This window comes from Quercus suber, unplaced genomic scaffold (assembly GCF_002906115.3).
Source record: "Quercus suber isolate HL8 unplaced genomic scaffold, Cork oak 2.0 scaffold_8, whole genome shotgun sequence".
Taxonomy (NCBI): domain Eukaryota; kingdom Viridiplantae; phylum Streptophyta; class Magnoliopsida; order Fagales; family Fagaceae; genus Quercus; species Quercus suber.
The window spans coordinates 1,411,046-1,422,822 of record NW_027069474.1 but is presented as its reverse complement, the minus strand read 5'-3'; the positions used below and the strand labels follow the sequence as shown (position 1 = coordinate 1,422,822).

Genomic DNA, 11,777 nt, shown 5'->3' with positions numbered 1-11,777 from the left:
TTCTCCCTCATCTTCTTTTTCCTTTGTTACATAGCAACACACCCACTAGGAAAAACCAATGGAGAGCACAAACACACTCACACGAACAAGCCAACATATAGATGGCACTCTTGTAAAATTGACACACCAATACATACAGATCGGCGTTGGTGGCTTGTAGATCGGTTGATTAGTGCTAATGGCTTATGGATTGGTGGTGGAGATTAGCGTTTTTGGGTTGACTAGATCGGTGGATCAGTGCTTGTGGAGGAGATCGGTGCCTGTGATAAGGAAGGAAATCTGTCCGTGAGAGAGAGAGAGAGACGTTTGATTGAGAATATGAGTTTAAGTGACTAAAGAGATAGAGTGATAAGGACAAAAAATAAAAGCATAAAATAATAATAAAATATGAAAAGAAAAATTATTATTTAAATAGAATAGTGTGTATAATAGATAATCTGATGTGAGTATTTTTGAAAAGTGATTGTGTAAAATATAAAAAGTAGATTCTAATGCTGAAATAGTAAAAAAAAATTTACAAAGAGTGATGCTAATGCTCTAACATTTCCCTTTTTTAAATCAAGAAAAAAAAAAAAAAAGAGTTAAGATTTCCTGCTCTTGGATTGTCTAAGATGGGAGGTGCTTGGTAGAGTAGTTTGAAAATTGTTATTTGTAATTTTTTGAAATACGTGTGGGTGAAAAAGTGTGTTAAAATACGTAAAATGCTATTTAAAAACTAAAAAATGTTGTTTAAAAACACAAACCAAACGAGCCCATCTGTTTTTCTAACCTTGTTTAAAAAAGAAGACAAGATTTATTCGGTTCATACAACGCTTTAGCTTCTGTCCAAGGATTTGGAACACCGTACACGAACCAATCACAATTGACCCATAACATTAACACCATGACCCTCCAATGTTTTTATTACAATATCGGCAAATATCTAAAATACCCATATACTTTTTTCACCCTCCTCATCTTTAAACCAAGGATCCCATAGTAACTTCACACCGAAACAAAATCCACTTGTAAGGGCAAGAATCCCCTACTTTCCAAATCCAAAGCTCGTACTCTGGTCTTCGTCTTTCCTCCTCATGCGAGTCCACGATTCTTAACGTACACCTCTCTCCTTAGTTTCCTACAGATCCCATTTGTTCTTTCTTCTTCTCGGCCATGTCTTCAAGACCATTTGCTTCTCTTCCTCTTAGCCTTCACATTATTGCTTCCTTCTCACAGTTCCGTACACCCGCTTGTAACTCTAGCGCATTTGGGAGATAAGTAAGGACCTCTGAAATCCGTTCAAACAATGGAGATTTCTAGTGGGGTCTTGGTTTTTTCGATATTTCTATGCTTTTTCGCATCTGGGTCCTTCTCTATCGAGGATTTTCACCAAGCGTGAGTGATTTTTAATGCTTTTGGTTTTTTTCGTTGTCTGGATTTGAATCTGAGACTAATTGGATTTGTTTACTGCTTCAATTGGTTTTAGAATAGTTAAACTGATAAAGTTTAATTTTTTTTGCTTGAATGTTATGGAAAGTTGCAATTTTGAATTGGGTTCGTTGTAATTTTCGTGATCTTGGTGATACGTTTTTGTACAACGGTTGGTTGGCACTTTGTGTGCACTTTTTATTGCTTTTAGGAGCAATGTTTGGTTTGGTTTGGTTATTCTTTTCACAAAGAAAAATCGCTTTCAGCGTGCTAATTGAACAGTATCTATATTATATCTTAGTTTCGTTGTAGTTTGAGCGCCGTTTGGTACGGGCATCTAAACCACAGTTTTCAGTTTTTTTAGAAATATCTATGGGTGAAAAAGTGCATGAAAATACATGTAATATTGTTTAAAAACTGAAAGTATGTGTTTAAGTTGATGTACCAAGCATAAATTTCTTATTAGTTTCATCATAGTTTGAGCTTAAGTTGAATCACATTGATGATTTGGTTTTTATGTGATCATGGTAATGTGAAGTAAAACAATGTAGTGCTTGGACTATGAGATAATTAGGCCAAATTATGACCTTTAAGTTCAATTTAAGTTGTAAGAAATGAATGATGACCTAGCAGGTTCAAGAGAAGTAGGTTCTTAGTTTATGGAATAGCATAGGTTGGGCTGGTTATTTTGGTTTGAGGCAGTGAAAAGGTGAAGAAAATTAATTGAATGTGGCTATTTTAAACTTGAAAAATAATTGAATTTGGCTATTTGAAGGTTTAGATTTAGATGTGCAGCGATTCCTAGCAAACTTTGGTGAGTAGATGTAGCTATAACTGGCTTAGTGCCATATATGATACATCTCCTGAAGTTTATTCAACAGTGCTTCTTTTCTATTCTCCTATGTCTAGGTCCTTTGGTCCATAATGCAGTCATCATGGTTGGGTTGTAGGTATATCTTATATGAGGAAAATGTTTGGCTGTGGGGAAGAATTTATATTGTTGGATCTAGACTCAACTTATATTTTGTAGGATGGTATCAATCTAATTTATGCTCAGCGATGCTCTTGCATTAGAATTCAATCCTTGTGTTCTGCTTATCTTGCTCATGACTTCTCTCTGGGCAGAATTTATATCCATCATGACCAAACTTTGAATTACAGTAGCATAAGCCTGACCTATCAAGATATTCAAATCTTATACACACACACACACACACACACACACAAAAGAGACCTATGCTTCACCTTATAGCCTTTATGGATAAAGGGGAAAAATAAATAAACAAAACTTACAACTTTTGTGGGTTTTATTTTTTTTATTTTTTTCTTTAGGTCATTATTTTTTGGATTTTAAAATTTTTATTTTTATTTTTATTGTGACAGAGGTACTTGTTTCCCCAGGGCTGCCATGCCAAAATGCTATGCTTATTATGCACTCTTTTTCTTGCATTGATATAGAGATTAGCTTTTGATCATTGTACACTAGATTTTTCTTTTCTTTTATACATTGTAGAAGTTAATGCATGAATTTTTTTTTTTTTTTTTGGGGTACATACAGGTTTCCTATTGTGGAACCTGATCCTGGTCATACAAAACTTCGTCTTTCAAGGGAAGGCCTGGAGGCCATTGGGAGGATAACAACCCCTATTGCAGCTGTTGCTGTAAGTCTGAGATCTGTCTTCCTGAGCATCTAGTACTTGGTGTTTTTTTCCAGTTGAATAAGATTAACAGATATCTTTCAAATCTACGTTGTTTTATTTTGCTTAATATTAGAAACCATCTTTGATTCTCTGAACACACTTGGGGTGACCATTTATGGGCTGACTGCTTTCTAATAAAGTGGTTACTTAATGTTATGAAGGAACAATGTTTTCTCCATTTGCTTGAATCATCTACCTATGGTTTGTTTCCACAGAGCTTATTGATATTTTTTTACATTTGTGTTCTAGTACCACTCCACCTTGCTTATAATTAGACATTTTATAACTTGAAGCCATGGATTTAAAACTGAATCTAGATACACTAAGTTTGGAAATCTAAATCTGTGGATTGCCATATAATTAAGTAATAGCATTTTGCGACAAGCCTTTCATGACTTTCACTAGTCCATTCTGTGATGATAAGTGTGCATCAAATTATTGTTTCTGATCAGTTGTACTTCCTTAAGAAATTGTATCTAAGTAGTAAAGATTATCTTTCTTCTTCTTCATTTTTTTTCCCCCACCTGTTTTGAATCTCCCTTGATCATTATATTGTCAGGTTATTGGGCCGTACCGCTCTGGGAAATCATTTTTGCTCAATCAACTTCTCTCCCTCTCTTGCTATGAAGGTCTGAATTTGTTGTATCCTTATTTCTTCTTTCATAAAATTGATTAATTTTAATGACGTAGTATCTCTAAATGTTCTATTACCTCCCAGGGTTTGGTGTTGGACACATGCGTGACACAAAGACAAAAGGTAAAGGCAGATGTAACCTTGATGTTGTGGTACTTACGTGAATAAAAAATAGATCATGATGTGGTGGATATGCTTATCTGTTTTTGTGTAGTATCATTTGAAAGGTCTCTTGTTCTCTTTTACAGGAATATGGGTTTGGGGAACCCCAATAGAATTGGACATTGATGGAGTTAGAACCTCTGTCTTTTACCTTGACACAGAGGGATTTGAAAGTATTGGGAAATCTAATGTATATGATGACCGGTAATCACTAACATGTCATGTAATTTCGGTTTGCAATTGCTGGTTGTAAATTTTTTGCGTGCTTTGCATTTCTAATATCTGCTTTTGCAGGATTTTTGCTCTGGCAACTGTCATGAGTTCTGTGCTCATCTATAACCTGCCTGAGACAGTTAGTTGCCCTGACTTTTACTTCTTCATCATTTTGTTAATTTCTCTTGCTTGGAGCTGAACTACTTTCTTAGTTTACTTAAGGACCAAATCTGAGGTTGAGGATGAGAATAGTAGGATAGTCATTTCCTGGATTTTTTATGTGTGGTTGTAGAGAAGAAATATGGTTCCAACTGTGAATATGATGTGTTCTGTCTTGGATGTGGGTGGCCATGAGAGAATGCAAAAAAACATGAGAAAACATCTCCTGCTTTGTAGATTTATCATGTCCTTAGTTAAGACAGTTCTTTTTAGGTTCTTGAGATGCCAATTACATATGAGCCTCTACTTCATTTGCTAGGTTTTAGGAAGCAACTGTTGTTCAAGCCCGCATTTCACTTTGGCACGTCTTGGTTAATATGGCTATATTAATTTGTTTGTCTCATTGTGTGCCTAGATTCGTGAAGCTGACATCTCTCGGCTGTCATTTGCTGTTGAGCTTGCTGAAGAATTTTATGGGAGGTATACAATACAATTATCCAAGTTCTTTATGAAGCATTTTATGTTATTATAGCATTGGTGGTTTTGAACACCCTATTTTTATTACCAAAACTAACTTTATTCTTCTGGTTTAATGTACAATAAACATCACATGGCAAATAGAGTGAAGGTAATTTTCAAACCCTTGTATATTTTTTAAATTGTAAATTTTCTTATAATGAGTTTTATTACTCACACTTTGTTATGCATTTGAATGGCTGGGTACTTTCATAGGGCCAAGATATTGCCTTTGAACCTGCAAAGCTTTTGTGGCTTATCCAGCGTGATTTTCTACGTAAGTTTAGAAATGCTTTCCTAGGATATTTTTTGTTGAAATATGAATTAAGAAAGTTCCAAGCGTTTTTGGATCCAATCACCTTTTTCTTAAGCTTCCAAGATCAGGCTTTAAAAATTAAAATGGATTTTGACAAGTTTTTGACTTGGGAGATTCCCAAAGGATGGTGCCCCACTTTTGTAGTTAGATGGAAACTGATATTTTTGGTGGTGTTTTACAGAAGGGAAGTCCGTGCAAGAAATGGTGGATGAAGCTCTTCGACATGTGCCTAATAATGATGGTAAGTTTATTTTTACCATACTTGCACTCATTCTGTATGAATTATATTACAATACCCTTACTGTAACTTTATAACAAATTTTTGATAGTGGGGCACTTGTCATGTTTGCAGGGGACAAAAATATTGATATGGTAATTTCTCTTCCTGATGCTGCTTTGTCAATTATTTATAAATGACTACTCTGGAATTCTAAGTTTACTCTTTTGTAACTTTATCAGGTTAATCAAATCCGTGACTCGTTGGCTGTTATGGGTGATAACAGCACAGCCTTTAGCTTACCACAAGTATGTGTTTGCATCAGCTTGTTATAATCTCTTCCAGCTCTTCCTCCCTTCTCTGTCTTTACTCTTTACTCTGCTAGTTAACCTAAGTAATAATAAACAACCAGGTGGTTAGTTGATATGGCATGCTGGCTTCCTAAACTTATTGTGAACATCTAGTTATGTTACAAGGACACTTCAAATGTTTTTTTTACCCTTGCTGGATGACATGACATGGGAATGGCACTTATGGGTGTTGGATATGAGTTGCATATACCTTTTGTGCATTAAATGCGTCTGGTAGAGTAATAGAGGAGTTCATGCTTGACTTTGCCTTGATTGTCTCCTTCCTATTTTCATTTTGTACATGGTTACTTCAAGATAAGTTGAGTCGCATGAGTATCAATTTTTTAATGACTTATGGCATATAGGAAAAGTTTTCCTGTCATTCAAGGATTGAGGAAAAGTTGGATTTGCCTGGTAATTTGGGAAAAATGTTGCTGTTAGAATTATGGTTGAGTAATTAAATTCACCATTTCTAATAGCTTAAGCTTTCGAGAGAATTTGTAATTTAACATGGTATCAGAACAGGAGATCCTAAATTCGATTCCTGTTTTTACTCTACCTCCCATTCAAAATATTAAAAATCTCACTACCTCCCATTTAAAATATTAAAAATCCCACGTGTAAGTTATTGAATTCACCATTTCCTCATAGCTTAAGCTTTTTAGAGAATCGGTAATTTAATAGTTGCAATTCTTTTTCAAAAATTATATTAAGGATAATAAGCTTTTTAAAAAGTTGTAATCTTCACATACATGAATAATCCATATTCTGGTTCTTTTATTTTTAACATCCAATAATAGTTGGACTGTTCCCTTCATTTTAGTGTTGGGAATGTCACTTGAAACTGAAATAGCCTGCTTTTGAAATTTATTTCCAGGACTTATTTATGAGTGTTTTCAGAAATCTGTTTCTAAATATTTTTCCGAAGAACAAGAAGAAAGTTTAGAAACATGTTGCTTCCTAATCTGCAAACCCCAAAAAGGGGGAAATTTTTTTTACGATGTTTTAAAATTGATTTTTTTCAAGAATAATCCTGTCAAAACAATTTTTAAGAATGTGTTTGGAAAAACATCCCCCCCCCCCTAGACCTTTGATGGGTATCTTCCAGATGTTTCTCTGAGACAGGTAGATGCAATGCTGCCATCCAACCACTGTATAGCTTCAAACACCTCTCAAGAATACCTTTATTGAAAACCTCCACAAGAGAACCCGTTGATGGGATCTCCCCTTTATTCAAGGCTTCAAGTATCTAAAGTTGAAAATTCAAAATAAATACGGTTAACTGGGACGAATATTAATAATGCAAGTCATCCAAAACCTGAGAAATCTTGTTCAAATTTATTATTAGTAATGATCTTTTATTTCTTTCATAGGCATACACAACTTAGGCAAAGTACAGGATTGAACCCATGATTCACCCCTTATTATGGAGGGAGAAATTGACAGTTCTAAGATTTTTGTGAGTCATCAGAACTGTCATTTTCTCCCTCCATAATAAGGGGTGGATCTTATTTAAAAAACCATTGTCCACTAGTTATAACAACATTTTCAATTTAATCAAAATTTGAGATTAACAGTGGCACTATGTCAAGGACATTGGCATCACTAGACGTAACAAATGGCATGTAAAAAGAAACGAGAGGCACCAAAAAAGTTCAGTTGAAATGATAGGTTCTCTAGGTAAATCAATAGTATCATTATCTTCTGAAAACAAAAAGTGATCGTCATTTACAAGAAGGGTTTCACAGTGATTGTCATTTACAAGAACCAAAGAGAAGGAACTCCATACATAGGGACACTAGCCAATACATCTCAAAAGTTGTAAGTGGCTTTGAATTAGACAAATAAAAGGGTTTTGAGGAATCTGTGCACTTTAAGGGAGGAGTTGAAACTGGTCTAAGTTTTGAAAATATTCAATTTCCAATTCTCCAACTCAAAACATCACAGGTTGAGTTTCATGACAACTGCCAAAAATGACACTAACATGATGAACAACTTAAAAATCTTACTTATTCTCAAACTATAGATGATTTTAAAGCAATATCTTCAGATTAAAGAGAGGCACCTGCTCCAGGAAAGATATAAACTCCTTTCCATTTAGATGTTTACCCTGAACAATCTTCGGATGGATAATGCCAGCTACAAGCTCTTTCAATTGCTCTCGCTTCTTGACATACATAGGTTCAAGTTCACCATCCTTCAAGTCACAAAGCTTTGTTCGCTGGAGATGAGGCTGTTTAATAGTTCACAAATGGGTCAATAAGATCACCTAAGCCAAATATTTTAACGGCAAGCGTTTGCTTTTGCCAACAAATACTCTGGATCTACAGCAAAACCAACATATAAATAAGGCAATATGCATATCTCAGTAACCCAGCTCGTTCACACACACACATATGCATGCTTGCATTATAAGCACAAATATGCCCCAAAAAAGAAGAAAAAATGAAGAGGAATTTGATATACATATATTAGAATTTTTTTAAGTGACAAGCCAAATAATAACACTTGTATTTTATGTACAAGTCTATGACGTATTGATATCCAAAATACCCCACATCCCAACCAGTTACGCATCCCCAACATAGACGTGCACCTAATGAAGATCACTACCAATAACCCTGCATGTAGAATGATCCGAACCCCATCAAGGTGGTAAAAATAAAGACTTCTAGAATAAGGCTTTGTATAGTGAAACTCACAAATTTTTACGAATGTGCAATGTCAGAATAAGGATAGAGTTTGTTTGCCTCCTGCTAAAAACATGGTTCCTGTTCTCAGATTCACAAAAACAGGGGAAAAAAAGAACCTGGGGGGAGGGGGGGGGGGGGGGGGGGATGTTTTTCCAAACACATTCTTAAAAATTGTTTTGACAGGATTATTCTTGAAAAAAATCAATTTTAAAACATCGTAAAAAAAATTTCCCCCTTTTTGGGGTTTGCAGATTAGGAAGCAACATGTTTCTAAACTTTCTTCTTGTTCTTCGGAAAAATATTTAGAAACAGATTTCTGAAAACACTCATAAATAAGTCCTGGAAATAAATTTCAAAAGCAGGCTATTTCAGTTTCAAGTGACATTCCCAACACTAAAATGAAGGGAACAGTCCAACTATTATTGGATGTTAAAAATAAAAGAACCAGAATATGGATTATTCATGTATGTGAAGATTACAACTTTTTAAAAAGCTTATTATCCTTAATATAATTTTTGAAAAAGAATTGCAACTATTAAATTACCGATTCTCTAAAAAGCTTAAGCTATGAGGAAATGGTGAATTCAATAACTTACACGTGGGATTTTTAATATTTTAAATGGGAGGTAGTGAGATTTTTAATATTTTGAATGGGAGGTAGAGTAAAAACAGGAATCGAATTTAGGATCTCCTGTTCTGATACCATGTTAAATTACAAATTCTCTCGAAAGCTTAAGCTATTAGAAATGGTGAATTTAATTACTCAACCATAATTCTAACAGCAACATTTTTCCCAAATTACCAGGCAAATCCAACTTTTCCTCAATCCTTGAATGACAGGAAAACTTTTCCTATATGCCATAAGTCATTAAAAAATTGATACTCATGCGACTCAACTTATCTTGAAGTAACCATGTACAAAATGAAAATAGGAAGGAGACAATCAAGGCAAAGTCAAGCATGAACTCCTCTATTACTCTACCAGACGCATTTAATGCACAAAAGGTATATGCAACTCATATCCAACACCCATAAGTGCCATTCCCATGTCATGTCATCCAGCAAGGGTAAAAAAAACATTTGAAGTGTCCTTGTAACATAACTAGATGTTCACAATAAGTTTAGGAAGCCAGCATGCCATATCAACTAACCACCTGGTTGTTTATTATTACTTAGGTTAACTAGCAGAGTAAAGAGTAAAGACAGAGAAGGGAGGAAGAGCTGGAAGAGATTATAACAAGCTGATGCAAACACATACTTGTGGTAAGCTAAAGGCTGTGCTGTTATCACCCATAACAGCCAACGAGTCACGGATTTGATTAACCTGATAAAGTTACAAAAGAGTAAACTTAGAATTCCAGAGTAGTCATTTATAAATAATTGACAAAGCAGCATCAGGAAGAGAAATTACCATATCAATATTTTTGTCCCCTGCAAACATGACAAGTGCCCCACTATCAAAAATTTGTTATAAAGTTACAGTAAGGGTATTGTAATATAATTCATACAGAATGAGTGCAAGTATGGTAAAAATAAACTTACCATCATTATTAGGCACATGTCGAAGAGCTTCATCCACCATTTCTTGCACGGACTTCCCTTCTGTAAAACACCACCAAAAATATCAGTTTCCATCTAACTACAAAAGTGGGGCACCATCCTTTGGGAATCTCCCAAGTCAAAAACTTGTCAAAATCCATTTTAATTTTTAAAGCCTGATCTTGGAAGCTTAAGAAAAAGGTGATTGGATCCAAAAACGCTTGGAACTTTCTTAATTCATATTTCAACAAAAAATATCCTAGGAAAGCATTTCTAAACTTACGTAGAAAATCACGCTGGATAAGCCACAAAAGCTTTGCAGGTTCAAAGGCAATATCTTGGCCCTATGAAAGTACCCAGCCATTCAAATGCATAACAAAGTGTGAGTAATAAAACTCATTATAAGAAAATTTACAATTTAAAAAATATACAAGGGTTTGAAAATTACCTTCACTCTATTTGCCATGTGATGTTTATTGTACATTAAACCAGAAGAATAAAGTTAGTTTTGGTAATAAAAATAGGGTGTTCAAAACCACCAATGCTATAATAACATAAAATGCTTCATAAAGAACTTGGATAATTGTATTGTATACCTCCCATAAAATTCTTCAGCAAGCTCAACAGCAAATGACAGCCGAGAGATGTCAGCTTCACGAATCTAGGCACACAATGAGACAAACAAATTAATATAGCCATATTAACCAAGACGTGCCAAAGTGAAATGCGGGCTTGAACAACAGTTGCTTCCTAAAACCTAGCAAATGAAGTAGAGGCTCATATGTAATTGGCATCTCAAGAACCTAAAAAGAACTGTCTTAACTAAGGACATGATAAATCTACAAAGCAGGAGATGTTTTCTCATGTTTTTTTGCATTCTCTCATGGCCACCCACATCCAAGACAGAACACATCATATTCACAGTTGGAACCATATTTCTTCTCTACAACCACACATAAAAAATCCAGGAAATGACTATCCTACTATTCTCATCCTCAACCTCAGATTTGGTCCTTAAGTAAACTAAGAAAGTAGTTCAGCTCCAAGCAAGAGAAATTAACAAAATGATGAAGAAGTAAAAGTCAGGGCAACTAACTGTCTCAGGCAGGTTATAGATGAGCACAGAACTCATGACAGTTGCCAGAGCAAAAATCCTGCAAAAGCAGATATTAGAAATGCAAAGCACGCAAAAAATTTACAACCAGCAATTGCAAACCGAAATTACATGACATGTTAGTGATTACCGGTCATCATATACATTAGATTTCCCAATACTTTCAAATCCCTCTGTGTCAAGGTAAAAGACAGAGGTTCTAACTCCATCAATGTCCAATTCTATTGGGGTTCCCCAAACCCATATTCCTGTAAAAGAGAACAAGAGACCTNTGATGTGCAGATTTATTGGACTAAATTCTATAAGGCTCGATCGATCGAAATTAGACTTGATCGATCGAACACGTACAGATTTATTTTTCTGCAGAGTTCCAGTTCAGCCAAACTCTATTTAAACGTCTTGGGGTTCAAGTAAAACACTCCTATATATAGGAAAACCTAGAACGTTTTTTGGGACTTTTGAGAGAGAGAAGAGTGTGCTCTTTTGTATCTAGGGTTTTGTACCCTAACCTCTCTAAGCCTTTGTTGCTTATATTGCTGTTTTGTGTAAATCTCTTGTGAGATCTTTGAGGAGCTTTCCTTTACACAAAGTTTAGGGTTTTCAAGGTGGAGATATTATCAAAACCTTGATGATCATTCAGTTGCAGATTCAAGAACTTAAAGATTATCAAGCGGGGGTGCTTGTACATGATTGAAGAATTCAAGAAATAAGGAGTCTGTGGATTCGGAGCTTGCACGTGGTCGTGTCAGTAAGTTCT

The 11,777-nt window shown here is 35.0% G+C and overlaps 2 protein-coding genes across 2 annotated transcripts; one reads left to right on the top strand and one right to left on the bottom strand.

Moving 5' to 3' along the window:
• The first annotated feature begins 965 nt into the window (after positions 1-965).
• On the top strand, positions 966-6,279 carry LOC111998186 (uncharacterized). The gene is made up of 12 exons (XM_065775563.1): positions 966-1,374; positions 2,966-3,068; positions 3,667-3,736; positions 3,826-3,864; positions 3,990-4,107; positions 4,198-4,255; positions 4,691-4,755; positions 4,897-4,903; positions 5,008-5,068; positions 5,289-5,348; positions 5,460-5,479; positions 5,567-6,279. The coding sequence occupies exons 1-12, from the start codon at positions 1,286-1,288 to the stop codon at positions 5,657-5,659; spliced, it is 783 nt and encodes a 260-aa protein (XP_065631635.1). The 5' UTR covers positions 966-1,285; the 3' UTR covers positions 5,660-6,279.
• A 443-nt stretch (positions 6,280-6,722) lies between these two features.
• Positions 6,723-11,265, bottom strand: LOC136068663 (uncharacterized). The gene is made up of 10 exons (XM_065776093.1): positions 11,151-11,265; positions 11,003-11,060; positions 10,503-10,567; positions 10,355-10,361; positions 10,190-10,250; positions 9,910-9,969; positions 9,779-9,798; positions 9,626-9,691; positions 7,740-7,907; positions 6,723-6,923 (listed from the first exon to the last, which is right to left on the bottom strand). The coding sequence occupies exons 2-10, from the start codon at positions 11,036-11,038 to the stop codon at positions 6,723-6,725; spliced, it is 684 nt and encodes a 227-aa protein (XP_065632165.1). The 5' UTR covers positions 11,039-11,060; positions 11,151-11,265.
• Between the last annotated feature and the right edge of the window lie 512 nt (positions 11,266-11,777).